This window comes from Nannospalax galili, unplaced genomic scaffold (assembly GCF_000622305.1).
Source record: "Nannospalax galili isolate Female #2095 unplaced genomic scaffold, S.galili_v1.0 scaffold171, whole genome shotgun sequence".
Taxonomy (NCBI): Eukaryota; Metazoa; Chordata; class Mammalia; order Rodentia; family Spalacidae; genus Nannospalax; species Nannospalax galili.
The window spans coordinates 3,430,947-3,446,245 of record NW_008329362.1 but is presented as its reverse complement, the minus strand read 5'-3'; the positions used below and the strand labels follow the sequence as shown (position 1 = coordinate 3,446,245).

General features: G+C 36.3%; 1 protein-coding gene across 1 annotated transcript in view; it reads right to left on the bottom strand.

The window, feature by feature from the left end:
- Tfec (transcription factor EC) overlaps nucleotides 1-15,299 on the bottom strand; it is a 77,761-nt gene that overhangs the window by 31,124 nt on the left and 31,338 nt on the right. Inside the window, exon 2 of the mRNA XM_008837315.3 lies at nucleotides 3,176-3,427. Coding sequence (XP_008835537.1) covers nucleotides 3,176-3,355 — 180 coding nt within the window. The 5' untranslated portion in view covers nucleotides 3,356-3,427. The remainder of the gene's footprint in view (nucleotides 1-3,175; nucleotides 3,428-15,299) is intronic.

Genomic DNA, 15,299 nt, shown 5'->3' with positions numbered 1-15,299 from the left:
ATTGAAAAGCTTAAGTAAATATACATACAGAGATGTACATTCAGTTTTGGATTACTGAATTTCAGAGTCCTACAATGTGATTGTTTTGTATTTCAATGAACAATCTATCAGATCTTTATTCTTTTCTACTTTCCAAGTTAATATAGAAATTTTGTTTTAAAATCTTTTCTTGTTTGGATTCAAATAATGAAACGCTAAGAACTATGCTTTTGTGTTTTGAAGTTATAAACTTAATAGTGGAAAAGAATCAGCCTGAAGCCAGGAGTAATCACCAGAAGTTTAGATTGGGAGAAGTGTGGGGTATTATGGACTTCTGCTCCATGTAACAAACAAGTAGAAGAAAGAAAAGGAAAAAAAAAAAAACTTTGGTTATTAAAAGCACCAGACTGGTGGAACTAACCTTATTGGATGTTTAACAGCCATAGTTTGAGGCCTATACTGATGTTGTCAGAGACACTTAAAGGACAGTTTTTGTCCCTTGCCCTCCAAGGTTGACTAAGTTCCATGGGACTATGGAACATCTCTCAAATTGTCCTGTAACTATGGTCAGTCACCTGTCCTCTTGTTCAGGGAGGCCATGGATACCCCACGAAATGGACTTGAACCAGTGTCCAGTCTTCTAAGAGGAGGGTCAACTCAGAGGAAACATCTCATCCATGCTTCCAAGTGAAGCCAGACAGGGTCAAGCAGGACCTTTGACTTATCTTCACATAGATGGAACTGGTAAAAGAAAGGAGCCAGGAGATCCTCCCAAGCCCATGTGAACCCTGAGGAATAGATCCTCAAATGATCTTAAAGTAAAAATAAATTGATTTGGGCCAACTGTACGGTCTTAAACACTCAAAAGGGAAGTATAACCAAAGAGTAAAGTCATCAGTATATTTCTTTAAGAATTCAAGGGATTACACTTCCCAGACATTAGGCTTAAGTCTATATAAAAAGTTATTTAGACAATTATTTCTCATTGATGATTTTGTTCCTAATCAGAAAGCTCTGCTCAGATGTAAGACTTTAAATCTTGATTTCTAATACTGTAGTGCTCACCTGTAGCTAAGGGAGACAATCAGCTATTGTTCTAAAATGATGGATAAATTTTTCTCCCCCTATCTAAGGGCCTTTGAGATGGAACTGACACTGATTCTAACCACTCCAACAACTATCAAAATACCTGAAAGAAAATCCTTAATCCATCACTCTAAAGTCCAGCCTTGGAAGGCAAAAGAAAAATGAGAAAGAGCCCACTAGAGGGATGCTTCTGGAAGCCCTTGTCAAGAAATTCTAATGGACTCTCATATGAACATTTGAAAATTTCCCTGTTCTTTTTTCTAGTTCCCTGTCTAGAATTTGTAATGCTAATTTGTAATGCTAATTACTCTTTCCTTTTCCTCTCCTTCACATCTCCTATTCACGATTCAAAGACTTTCTTTTCCTCCTCGAGATAAGTTATGCAATTTGGGAGTCTTTTAGATAGACCCACTGAAGGGGGTACTCCAATTGCCTCACCCTGTGTCCCTGTTCATCATGGAAGAAGCCAGAGTGGTCTGTGTCCCTATTCCCTATTGCCAATTTGGGTAACCCCTTCAGAGGATGGCATGATAAGAATAAGAGGTGGGAATTAGCTAGGCAGTTAGGGTAAAAAGACCCCCAAAGAAAAGTAGCCAGTTTCTTAGCTAAAAGTCAAAATGTCCTTGGGCCTCTTAGCAACATACTCTGTTCCAAAAGCCAAAAATATCAAAAGTATTTTGTAGCTTGTAGCTAACCTTAAAAGATTTTAGGGTTACCTCTTCAGAGGGGGGGAATGTTAGAGTAGCCAAAAGCCCCCAAAAAATAAATGAAAGAAGAGAAAAAGAAAAGAAAAAGAAAAAAAGTGATGGGGAGATATGGGAGGAGTTGGAGGGGAGGGAGTAGGCATGAATTTGATCAAAACACCTTATATGCATGTATGCAATTCGTAATAAACTTTTTGAAAAGTTAAAAAAAATAAAGCTGGTATATATTTTGTCTATGAAACATGTTATTGTAGAGAAATTTGGGGAAATTTGGAAGTGCAAGGGAAGAATTACTGGTAATTTTACTCAGGAATGGCTGAAAAATTGTCTCATAATATTAAGTGCCCCTGTGAAAGTTGGTGTTGTATTTGAAATAATCACTATGTATAGGGTGGTAGATCCTTCTTTTTGCTCAGGTTAAGTTCTAGTAAAGAAATGAATTACCTGGGGTTGAAAGTTGGCCAGGAGAGAAAAGTGAAGGAAGAGGTCAAGATGTTAATCGTGCTTACAAAAGCCAAAAATGTCAAAAGTATTTGGGAGCTTTTATCTAATCCTTGAAAGATTTTAGGGTTACCACTTCAGAGGGGGCAATGTTAGTGTAGCCAAAAACCCCATAAAAAAATAAAAGAAGAAGAAAGAGTACATGAATTTACCAGAAAAAAGTGATGGTGTATATGGGAGGAGTTGGAGGGGAGTGGGCATGGATTTGATCAAAACACCTTATATGCATGTATGAAATTTTCAATAAATTATTTATTTTTAAAAAGTTTGGTTATTAACATTACTTTTTCTACACTAAGATACCAAAATGTTTTTTCCAAATTCTAGTTATTTCACAGTTTGACTCATTGCTTCAGTATTTTTGAAGACTTGTTTGAAAGCAAGTCACACCCCAAGAAGCTTGTCATTCTTTATTTTGAAGCCTCAGCAGCACTAGTGCCTGTTAGTAAGTGATGGGAAGAATTTATTGAAAATAAAAAAATAATACACTGGAAATCAAAAGTAAAAAAATCCATATATATTTCTATGGGATAGTTAATGCAATAAGATCATTCATTTCATTTTAATGAACATTTTCAGAGCTCAGATTTAGTGTTGTTAAGTAATTTCTAGTAGTTTTAAAGCTACTTCAGATATCAATAAATTCTTCAACTGGTTATTCAGAGAAACTTTACAATTAATTAATCTTCTAAACAAATATGATCATTAGTGCCTTATTGATAAGTAAAGAAGTTTTAATAATTATTATAATTTATTGTGCATATTTGTATGTTTATGATTAATTATCATAGATCAAATATTTTAGAACTTATTTCTTTTGTTAAATTAATTTGCATCTGAAATAATATCTGCAAAATTTTCAATTCCTTAATGATAGGCTTTTCATAACCAGCTATTAAACATACATGCCATTCCGTGCTGTCATCGTCTTTCCCAAGAGTCAGTAGTTTGGTGAGTGGGTTTCCTGCACAGCCAGCATCACTATCTGGGCTCATGAGTCCATGCTGTGCCAGAGGCCTACAACTTGGTGCTGGAGGTTGTGGATGCTTGAGAGTTTGGCTGAAGATTTGATGGTCGAGGGTCATGAAGGGTTTTACTTGCTGTCTCTGAACCTTCTGTATATAAAGCCTTGTAGGGCTTTCCAAGTGTGCCTGGACCTAAAAGTTCAAAAGCAAATAAACACAATGTGGAACACCATCTGGCATCACGTCTCCTTCCAGCAAAAGAATCGTGGCTATAAGCACACCGTAACATTTTGATTCTCTCAGCTTATACTGTGGGAAGGTAAATAGGTTTTCAATGGACCAAAAAATTTTAAATGTGAGTTAAAACTTACTAAAATATCCTTGGTGTTAACCAGATTTTTTAAATTATTTTATTTATTATTTATATTTTATGTGTATTTGTGTATTGCCTGTATGTATGTAAGTGCACCCGTGTTGTGCAATGCCTGTGGAGGACAGAAGAGGCCATCAAATTCCCTGGAACTGGAGTTTCAGATAGTTATTAGCTGCCATGTGGGTGCTGGGACTCGAACCTGGGTCTTCTGCAAGAACAGTCAGTGTTCTTTACTGCTGAGTCATCTCTCCATTCTCCCCAGATTTTTAAAGTGAATATCAAGAAGATGTCATGAAATTGAGAGGGATTGTGGGTGGGGGGGTTGGGGTAGGCATTTGGTGCTGGAGGTTGTGGAAGTGGGAGAACAGGGTGGAAATAATGTAAACACATTATTCACACAAGAAACTCTCAAAAAAATTGAGATTATAAGCAGGAAATAAGAGACTGCAGAATACTCAATCCTAAAAGGGACATCTGTCACATTCTTCCCCACAAGAGTCAAGGAACATCATGGATTCTGGGACAGAAAAATTGTAAGAGCCAGAGGCTCTGGATGACAAGGGCAGGTGCATGTATGAACTCACAATAGTTTCCTCAGCATACACAAGACCTGTGCAAACTCAAGCCAGAAAAAATCCTAGCATGGAGGGAGGAGTTAGGCACAAAGTTCCATCTTTAGTTGAGGATCTACTGGCAATTGATAGCTGCTCGGAAAGGGAGAGTCGGTTTTCTTTAAAGGTATGATTCCTGGTAGGTTTACCAGACACCAGGTGAGGGACCCATACCCAAGAGTATTTGGGCAACACAATTGAACTCAATGCGCTTTAAAAATAGAAACAAAAGGGAGGATATGAAGTCATGAAGTACGGTGGTGGGTCTGAGGGAAGATGGGGGAAGGGAGTGATATGATAAAAATACATTGTATGAAATCTTAGAAACCTAATGAAGTATTATTTAGCTTAAAAAATTAAAAATTATTCATGAGGGAGCAGAAACTAGAATTATGTGTATTGTAAAGTGTTATACTTTATGAATATTAAAAACCTAGATGACTTTTTTCAACTTTTCTGTAATTTCAGGTTTTTTCTGTACTGAGCATACTTTATTTTATGAAAAATATTTTTAAATCTTTTCTATGCTCTAATCTATAACAACAACAATTTGGTAGGCAATACCATGAATCAATAGATAACAGTATTGTAGCAAATGTCTAACCGTTGTTATATGACAAACAACTGTGCTGTCTTTTGAAATCCCTATACAAAACATACCATTAAAATTCCGGGCATCCGTGGTCACACAGATGGCCCTGGTTAAGCTTACTGGGTCTCAAAACAAAAACACGTGACTATAAAAAATTGACTTGTGTGGAGAAAAGGGTCTTCATAGGAGCAGGAGGATGAGAGAGAGCAGGGTGAGAGTAATCCGAATGCACTGTATATGTGTATAAACATGGCAAAGAAGAATCTAAACAAAAAGAAGTTCTGGGCATCTTCAGTTTAGTTGTCATAGTTAATGTTATCATCGCTTGTAAAAGGACAACTTTAAGCACCTCAAGCTTTCCCTTTAAAAGCCAAGAAATGAAGTATTGCCTGCAGGTTGCCTTTATATTTACTATGCTGTGATGTGGCTTCTAAAATATTTTCCTCAAGTGGCCTATATATAAACCTATTTAATTTTCCCTCATGTTAAACAATAGCAACTATTGCTGTACAGTGCTTTTTTCTTTTTATTTCGTTACACAAACTACTCTTTAAATCCCTTACCATGCATTAGCTCAGATAAATAGCCTTTAGAAAGTATTTTGCATTTAAATTAGCTGGTTTGGGGTACAATATTGTAGTTGTTACTTTAGTCTAATTCTGTTAGGCTGACATTTTTAGCATTATTTTAATTGTACAACCATAAAATAATTTTTCAGTCATATAAAAAAGATTAAGATCGGTAATAAAGATTACACATATTACTAATTATATTGCTATGTGCTTTGAAGCTGTAAAATAACATTTCATTAAAATGCCAATGGTAATTTTTAGGGGTTGCTATTTAGATTATTCTAGTTTTAAATTAATCCCTTGTAGTCTGTATACAGTTACAAAATATACGTTATAAAGGGTACTTTCAGCTTCACAAATCTGAACAATCTTTCATTACATGTAACTAAATGCTACAGAGCATTCTATACTGATAAATAGAACATATTTCACCTTTTAAGAAAAATATCTTGAATTACAATTTAGTTCATCAACTATTTCATTTTTTGCTCTTCACCATTGACTCTAAAAGCATTTACTGGGAGCTCATGCTCCCATGGGCTATCAAGATACAGGAGAAACTGTTGGTGTGATTCCAGGGTTCCCAGAGTTTACAATTTGTTGGAATTAATTTCAATCATAACAGCCATAGTAGTAACTATAAGCAATGTACAAGTCATTGGGCTAGGCAATTTGCATTTCAGAATTTTATTTATTTAATCTTTGCTTCAAACCCAGGAAATAGATGCCATTAGTATTACGTTACTAGACTACCTGTAACTGAAATTCAGAAAGGTTAAATAACGTGCCTACTATCCTCAGCTAGTAGAGAAAGGAATTAGAACACAGAGCCTGCCACATGCACTTTGATATTGGCTCCTAGGTAAATGACTCTAATTAGCTCAGTAGAAAAAAGGAAATGCTCAGTAATGTATGCAATGAATTTTAAGTGATATAATCAAGATGAAATAAGCGGGAATAAAATCACAAATCTTTGTCATACAAAAGAACTCACACAAACTGTTTTGAACTCACCATCATCTCTTCTTAGACTGCTCTATGATAGAAGCAAATATAGAACAGGGCCAACCTACCTAGATGACTACAGGGGATTGCAGGGGCTTAGCAGGAAAAGGTGAGGATGGGCTTAGACTCTACCTAAGCAACATCTGCAAGCTAAACAGGAAAGTCTTAGGTTCCTGACACAAAGAAAGAGTCAATAAACTGTGATAACACTAGTCCTTCCACCCCCAAAGCACTGACTTTTCCAGTCATAGACTGATACTAGAACAATGGAAAATCTCAACATGAATCACCAAGTAAACCATGTGCAGCCACCGTTACTTCCTGGGTTCTAGAGATATAAAAGTTCTGTCTTGGTTTTCTTTCACTGAATGTCCCAATATTTTGGAATATGGAGTAAATTTAATTAGAGGTTGATGCTCATTTATCCATGAACTTGATATACAATTTTAAGAGTCAAGCATGCAGGCACTAACAACTGCATTAAAGGTAAAGGGAGATTGCCACATTGTCTGCACTCAAATGGTTTAGTCTAGTCTCAACATGGCCAAGGAATGATGAAAGGAGCTCTCAAAAGGTAAAGACAGGTTCATCTTACTGACTGCTCTGCTACCACGCTTCCTGTCAAAACCCAGAAAAGAAACTACTGGAAAAAGGATATGCTTATATGTGTGCAGTAAATGAAGGAGAAACTGAGTCTTGAGAATGCAGTGCATGTGCAAGTCTAGTGAGGACAGAGAACTGTGAAAATTCAGACTAGCAGTTACCACACAATCAGACAACCAGTCTTTACAGGAAATGCTAGAGTGGCCATGGTTTGTGATATGGCTCATTAGGTTGTCAAAAATATGGAGACCATTGGAATGGAATGGAAATTTGTTACTGAAATGATAAAAATCATATCTCCAAATTTGGATTTCTGTTTCAACATTATTCTCCCAAAGATACATAGAGACTGCTCCCACCTCCTACTCAACTCACCACCACATCACTAAACACCTAGCTGTGGCAGTTTGGGGTTTGGACTTGGTTTTTGCCCAGCATACCTTGCCTGGCTATCAAGTAAAACAAGTTATACTAAAAGTCACAAATAAACAGAGATTGAAGACACAGAGTAGACATCAGAACAACAGTCATGGCAGAGTAGTAAGAATGATCACACTAAGCATTTAAAAGAATGATGATTAATAGATTAAGAAGCCTAAGGTACAGTAGACCACACAAAGAACAGACGGGCAAAGTAAGCAATGTTAGGAAATTCCAATAAAAAACAAAAAACAGAAGCTACAAGTAAAAAACACTGCTACAAAGTGAAGAATGTGCTTACTACATCAGATACAATGGGAAGAAGAATAGCTGTGTTAAAGGAGGCCTCAACAGGAATCTCAAACACCCAAACATAAAGAGAAATCCAACAACTGTGAAACAGTAACCAAAGTTCCACTGAAGAGTGAACAGACTAGGACTGCAAATTTGTCCAGATCATTGTGCGACACTAAACCAAAGATCTAGAAACCTTGGAGAACACCAAGAAGGATAAACATGGAGAATGATGGAGCAGGACATTCAATGTGTGTACCTCAGGGTACACACATGTGCATATACCACACACCTACACACAAAAGGGAGAGAAAAGAAAAAGAGAGAGAGGTGAACAGACTAGGACTGCAAATTTGTCCAGATCATTGTGCGACACTAAACCAAAGATCTAGAAACCTTGGAGAACACCAAGAAGGATAAACATGGAGAATGATGGAGCAGGACATTCAATGTGTGTACCTCAGGGTACACACATGTGCATATACCACACACCTACACACAAAAGGGAGAGAAAAGAAAAAGAGAGAGAGAGAGAGAGAGAGAGAGAAGGGAGGGAGGGAGGGAGGGAGGGAGGGAGGGACTGGAGAGATGGCTCAGTGATTAAGAGAATTGTTTGCTTTTGCAGAGGACCCAGGTTCAGTTCCCAGCACCCACCTTCTATAACTCCAGTTACCTGGGATCCAGATGCTGCTCTCTGGCCTCCACAGGCACTGCAAAAAAATGCTTGGGCATAGTGTATTCAAAACTCACATAAAAAAAGAAAAAGGATTCTGAAGAAAGATGAAGAGGGAAAAATCATTTTGCCTAGAAAGGAGTAAAGATCAGAATTTCTGACTTTTCCTCAGAAAATACGCATGTGATGAAGTGAAGTGAAATACTGAACGACTTGAGGGACGGACACAGGTAGGAGGTGGGAATTATGCACCATGTGACATTTCCTTCCAGAGGTGAAGGAACAATAAGGAAAATTTCAAAAAAGTAAAAATTGAGGAAATATCTTTCCCATAGACCTGCCTTGAGGTTCCTGTTGGAAGTGCTTCCGCAGGACAGTGACTGATGTAGGCCCAAAGCACAGAGCTACATGAAGAAAGGGAACCATCAAAAAGCAACAGGTGAAGGTGAACCTAAGTTTCACAATTTCTTTGACTTTTACCTGATCTAACCACTAATGCTTTGCTCAGAATAACGGTGAGATATTGATTATGCATGTTTCCTATGAAGGTGTGAGTTTGATGTACTCATCTCTGCCTATGAATAAGTGAAAGTCGGCAACACAGCAGCAGGAGGAGGGACTGGATTGCTTTGTTTCTTAGGCTTTTGCAACACCCACGCCCTTCTACATGACGTTATTTGAAAATACACTTGGACTACTTATAAATGCATTTTGAGAAACCAAGACAATCATTAAAAAGTGGTTTTTAAAAATTTGCCAGGAGTGGTGGCCCACAACTTTAGTCCCAGAACTCAAGAGGCAGAGGCAAGAGGATTTCTGTGAGTTCAACGCCAGCCTGGTCTACATAGCAAGTGTCAGGCCACCTAGGGTACAGGGAGACCCTGTCTCAAAAGGACCAAAAAGAAAAGTAATAAATGATGGACTATAAAAATGAGAACATGACATCATAGAAAGTGCTCAAAGTCACAAAAGTCTGAATAAGCTTTGAAGACAAGTGTAAGGCTAGCAGACAAGAAAGTGGCAAATACAGTAAGTGCTAATTCAACCATACTACTAACTACTTAGAAATCAATTACTTAAATGCACCAATTAAAATATCAGGAAAAAGTAATTCACTTTAGGTATAAAGGGACATATGGATTAAAAGTAAATTAATGGAGAAAAAGTATATTATGTGAACACTAACCCCCAAAATCCTCCCCCGCCTTAAGTGCTGAGATTAAAGGTATGTGCCACCACGCCTGGGGGAGATATCTTTTTTTTTTTTTTGACATAGTGTACTCTTGGATACAACTAGGCACTGCCCATTTGAAAAAAGAAAAAAATTCTCTTTTTCTAACACTCCAGGAAAAATTTCATATACCTCAACTAGATTTTTTTCTTATTTTGTTTGTTGTTGTTTTGTTTTGTTTTTGAGACAGGGTCTCCCTATAGCCACAGCTGGCCTGGAATTCATTATGTAGACCAGTCTGACCTTGATCTCACAGAGATCCCCCTGATTCTACCTCCCAAGTGCTGGGAATAAGGCATGGGCCACAACACCCACCACTTAACTGGCATTTAAATTTCTTTTTTTAATCATATGCCAATCTAGGTGTGATGGCACACACCTTTAATCCCAGTGCTCAGGAGGCAGACAGACACAGGTTGATCTCTGTGAAACTGAGGCCTGCCTGGTCTACACCACAATCTCTAGGCCAGCTGGGGCTACAAGGAGACCCTGTCTAAAATATAAAAGGAGGGAGGGAGTGAGGGAGGGAGGGAGGGAGGAAGGAAGGAAGGAAGGAAGGAAGGAAGGAAGGAAGGAAGGACAGAAGGAAGGACAGAAGGAAGGAAGGAAGAGAGGGAGGGAGGGACGGAGGGACGGAGGGACGGAGGGACGGAGGGAGGGAGATATTACACAATAATAAATGATTAAGCTTCCAAGATGATACTACAGTACTTAATGTGTGTGTGTCTAATAGTAGATGCAAAAATACTTAGGCAAAAGCAGATGGAGATGTAAGGGCAAAGACATGAGATCACTGTTACAGCTGGGGAATTCAGCATCCCTGTATCAGAGCTAGATAGATCCAGCAGACAGAAAACCAATAAGTAAATAACTGAACTCAACACTACCACCAAACAAATAGATACACTTGACACCTATACACTACTTCATCCAACAATAACAGAATACTCTTTCCTCTCAAGCTATCATGAAACACTGAATAGATGATATTTAGAGTTATAAATACCTTAACTAATTGAAACAAAGAGACATCATACAATATCTACTCTCAGACAATGAATTTTCACCAGAAATCTCATAACAGTATTAGACAGAAAATCCCAAAATACTTTAAAAAACACTATTCTAAACTACATGTGAATCAAAGAACGCTCAAGATGAATTCTGAAACATTTTATTAAATGAAAACACAACTTTTCAAATTTTATGGATTGCTGTGAAAACAATTCTGAGACAGAATATAGACTATCATACATGTATATAATTAAAGTTTAAATTTACATTTTAGGAAACTAGAAAAAGGAGAGCACATCTGATCCAAGCTAAAAAGCAGGAAATACTAATATAGATAAAGCAAACTCACTGAACATCAAAATAGAGATTTTGCTGAGAAACAAAAACAAAAGCTGGTTTTCTGAAAAATTTAGTGAAAATCAATAAGCTCATAGCTAGGTTCATCAATAAACAAAAAGAAAAGGTTCAAACTATTAATATGAAAAGTGAAGCCTGGCATGGGAATGCACAACTCTACTCACAGCTACTTGGGAATCTGGGGTGGGTGACTTGTGAGAACCCACAAGTTTGAAACTTACCTGGGTAGTATAGCCAGACTTTATATCAAGAGGAGAGAAATGAAGCAAAGAGAAGAAGAAAAAAACAGAAAGGAAAAGAAAAATAGGGGACATTATCACTCTGGACCCTACAAACAGTAAAAGAAGGATAAATTAACACAACAAATAACTCTAATCTTGCTAGTTTGATGACCTGGATGGAATGGGTCAATTATCTGAAAGTCACAATGTGGCAAAATTCACCAAAAAGAAACAGTCTATTAAGTCTATATTTGGAAACTTAGTTACTAAACAATAATCTCCCAAGAGAGACAGATGACTTAGAGTATGGTGCTAACTGTTTAAGGGCTACAATGAAAGACTTAATAAGCTGTATTTTACTAAAATTACAATGTTCTGATCTGCAAAAAAACACTGTCAGGAGAATTAGGAGCTATGACATAGATAAGGAGAAAATATTTTCAAAAGAATCCTGTATCTGATAAAGCATTTTTAACCGAGAATACGGAAGATGCTTAGATCCATTAATAAGCAAACCAGGAACAATACACTTAAAGAGTGATCAAACATGCCAAGAAAAATAGAAAAATTAGAATCAGAAATTCCTGCAAGTAAAAGCTAAAGAAAGGAATTAGACAAGAAAAAATATTGGGATTGGAGAAGCAATAATTAGGGAACCACAGTCACAAGTACAAAAATCTAAGGATCTGTTGTTTCTCTGTGCTAATTCTCATTAGTGTAGAATTAATGCAGGGATTCTGGTTTTCAAGAGAAAAGGTGAGATTTGTGAGAAAACAGTCTATACCATGCAAAGAGGTCAGATATCATACCCTGATTATAATAGTTGAAACAGCAGTATGTGGTATGTGGTATCTGATTTTAAGTGCTACAGCTTACATCAACTTTTGAAAGGTTCAAGACTACAAATCATCAAAGATTTATGTAAATTCAAACTGAGTGCATGCTCTTATGTGACTGATTTACATTTGGATTTTAAATCTATTAGAATGTAGGAGGGCAATGGAAAAATGAGGGTCAGACCTGGCGAGCAGGGCTCTCTATGTCCTCATGCAGACATAGTACTTTCCAAATTATTCTAGAGAAATGTATTTATTTCCCCCAACTCTTCAAAGTGCTATACTATAGTCTTTTACTTAGCACTTATATGAATTTTAGAATCCACAAGTACATTAAAATTAGAGCTGACCAATTAGACAATTTCTATTATAAGAAACGTTAAGAAAGAAATGGGTAAAGTCAAAACAAACTTCAGATTGTACCAACCCCATGATTTTCTATTCTACGAAATTATCCATTTTCATCGTACCTCTTTAAATACTGCCATACATCTTATGGATTATTTTAAATATAATTCATAAGGTTTATATTTAGTTTAGCTTCTTTAAAAAGTTATCTTTTTATAGAGAAAGCAAAAGAGAATGGTAAAATTTCTCAGCTAATTCAACATCCACTCAGCAAACATTTAACAAGTGTTTTCTCTGTTAAGTCATTCTGTACCAAGAAGCTGAGCTATGACCCATATGTCATCATCTACCTGGAGACCAGTTATCTGAACTGGGAGTAAAGAACCTGGGAGGAGATGCCTCAGTCCCTGGGCACTGCTCTCAAGAAACTCAAAACTAGAGTAATAGCAAACATCACATCACAATCATCTCAGTAACAAGGTATTTGTCACCACCACTTTCAGTAGCCAAGCAAACAAATATAAAATTAAATAATACATCACTAAGTGACAGTAAAAAATTGTTTATATACAATCATGAGTTATACATACACAGGCCTACAAACATCAAAAGCAGGATAGACAATCCTGTTCACTAAAACATGACAGCCATTAATTAATTTTGTTAATTTTATACTAAGTTTGAACTTAATAAATGAAGTAATGCATTTGGACTTCTTCACAAATGAGTAATATGTAACTATTAATTATGTCTCTATTATCAGAGGTGTAAAAGAGGAAATCTATTTTGGGGTGCCTACGAATCTACTACCTCCTAGGTACCAACTCATAATAGCCACATGACATTTCTTAATGTTCCGCAGTAAAGATTAATAACTCATTTCTTCAAATCTTTCTTTCCTCACAGCAGTCTGTGGCTAAGATATATCCATAAATCTCATCTTGACTAAACCTAAAATTAAACAGTAGAGCTTGTCTGATTGAGATATAACTACTGAACTAAAGTAGGACTCAGTTCATCAAAAGTTTTACTTAGGTTTCTGAGTAACTGTCAGCATATTTCATTTGAGTATTATATAATCCAAAACCATTTAGTGGATAATAATGTAAAATGTGATTGTAATATACTTCTTCAGTCCCAATCATTTGAATTTGGATAATTCCAGTGGTGTGTCTTTAAGGAGAGATCCACACTTAAAATTCTTTAGAAAGGCATGAATATTATTAAGCAGTTTTCCTAATTCAATGGCATTGTAGCAGGACAATTCTTGCATTCAATAAGTACTCATATTTAGACTAAAAGAAAATCATGCTTTCTTTGCAACGTTATCCAGCTCCAATTACTCATGTGTTCATTTGTTTTGCTTTCATTAGTTCCACAAATTATCATTTAATAGCTTTAAAAGATACAGAACCAATATGAGTAATAACTACAGTTTATTTAGTCTGACCTACTTTTAAAAATATGTTTAATTGAAATTGTTTGAGTCACAAACATTAATCAAGAATCATATTAGAGATTGACTACTTTACCTGAGTTTCAAAACAATGTAACAACCATACACACACTATAGTCAACAAGCCACATAAACAATAATAAAACATTCAAATACTCAAGCCATGATACTTTAAAATCTACTTAGCACTGTAGTCATAAATTAAGCTTTTTCATTTGTTAATGCTTTTTCTCCCTTCCATTGCTGGGGCCTTCTTTGTAGCCAAGCAAGTGTCCTATCACTGAGCTACAACACTCAGCTCAATTCTACAAATATTTTTGTGAACCTAGCACATGTCAGATTTTATAGGCTCTGGGGTTATGAGAATATAATTCATTCTTCAAAGAATCTATTAGGAGAGGTCAATATTTAAACATATATTATAATCCAATGTGACAGGTTTTATGAAACTGAAAGATGTCATAAAAAAGCATGAAGACCTAAGTAAAATATAAGTATATCATTCAGATGAAAGGTGATTTCTACTACTAATTTCACTGATTTTTCCTCTTTTTTTCTTTTTCTATTGAATTTTTTGAAAATTTCATACAGTATATTTTGATCGTATTTAGATCCCCCAACTGCATCCTCCTCTTATACCACTCACCCCATCCGATGTACTCTCTATATATCTATAGATGATAGACAGGTGATAGATGATTGATAGATAGGTGATAGATAGATACATAGATACATAGATACATAGATACATAGATAGGAGATAGAGATAGATAGATAGATAGATAGATAGATAGATAGATGATAGAGAGATAGAGGGTGATAGATCAATAGATTGATAGATCAAAAGATATAGAGATTTAAGAAACCTATAGAGTCAAATTTGTGTCCTCATATGTCCTTTGGTGTGGATCCATCTGCCTGTTCAACCTAACAATAGCCAAACTTAAAGATATTGACTCTCCCTCTTCCAACAGCCATGAGTTGCCTATTGTTCCTCAGATAAAGCTGGTGTTTTCTTACCGCCTTCCTCACAGTTATGCTGAAATTTTGTCTAGCTTGAGCTTACATAGTACTTGTGCACGTTCTCATCATTGCTGTGAGTTCATATGAGAAAATGTGCACCTGTCTGGAAAACTGTTTCCTTGTGTTCACCTGCACCTCTGGCTCTTACAATGTTTTGGCCCCCTCTTTTGCAAGGATTGTTAAATCTTTAGAGGCAGAAGTTTGGTACAGGTGTCTTGTTCAGGGATAATCCCTCTGAAGTGTCTTATTCTATGCATGCTGTAGGTTTCTGTGTTAATCACCATTTTCTGCATAAGGAAACTTCTCTTGTGAGAGTTGATAGATGCATTAATCTATGGGTATAACAATAACTCATTATGAGTCGGTTTAATTTCATGTCTGTTGAGCAGAATGATAGTAGTAGGTTCTTTCCTGTGGCTTTTGACCTGTCTAGCA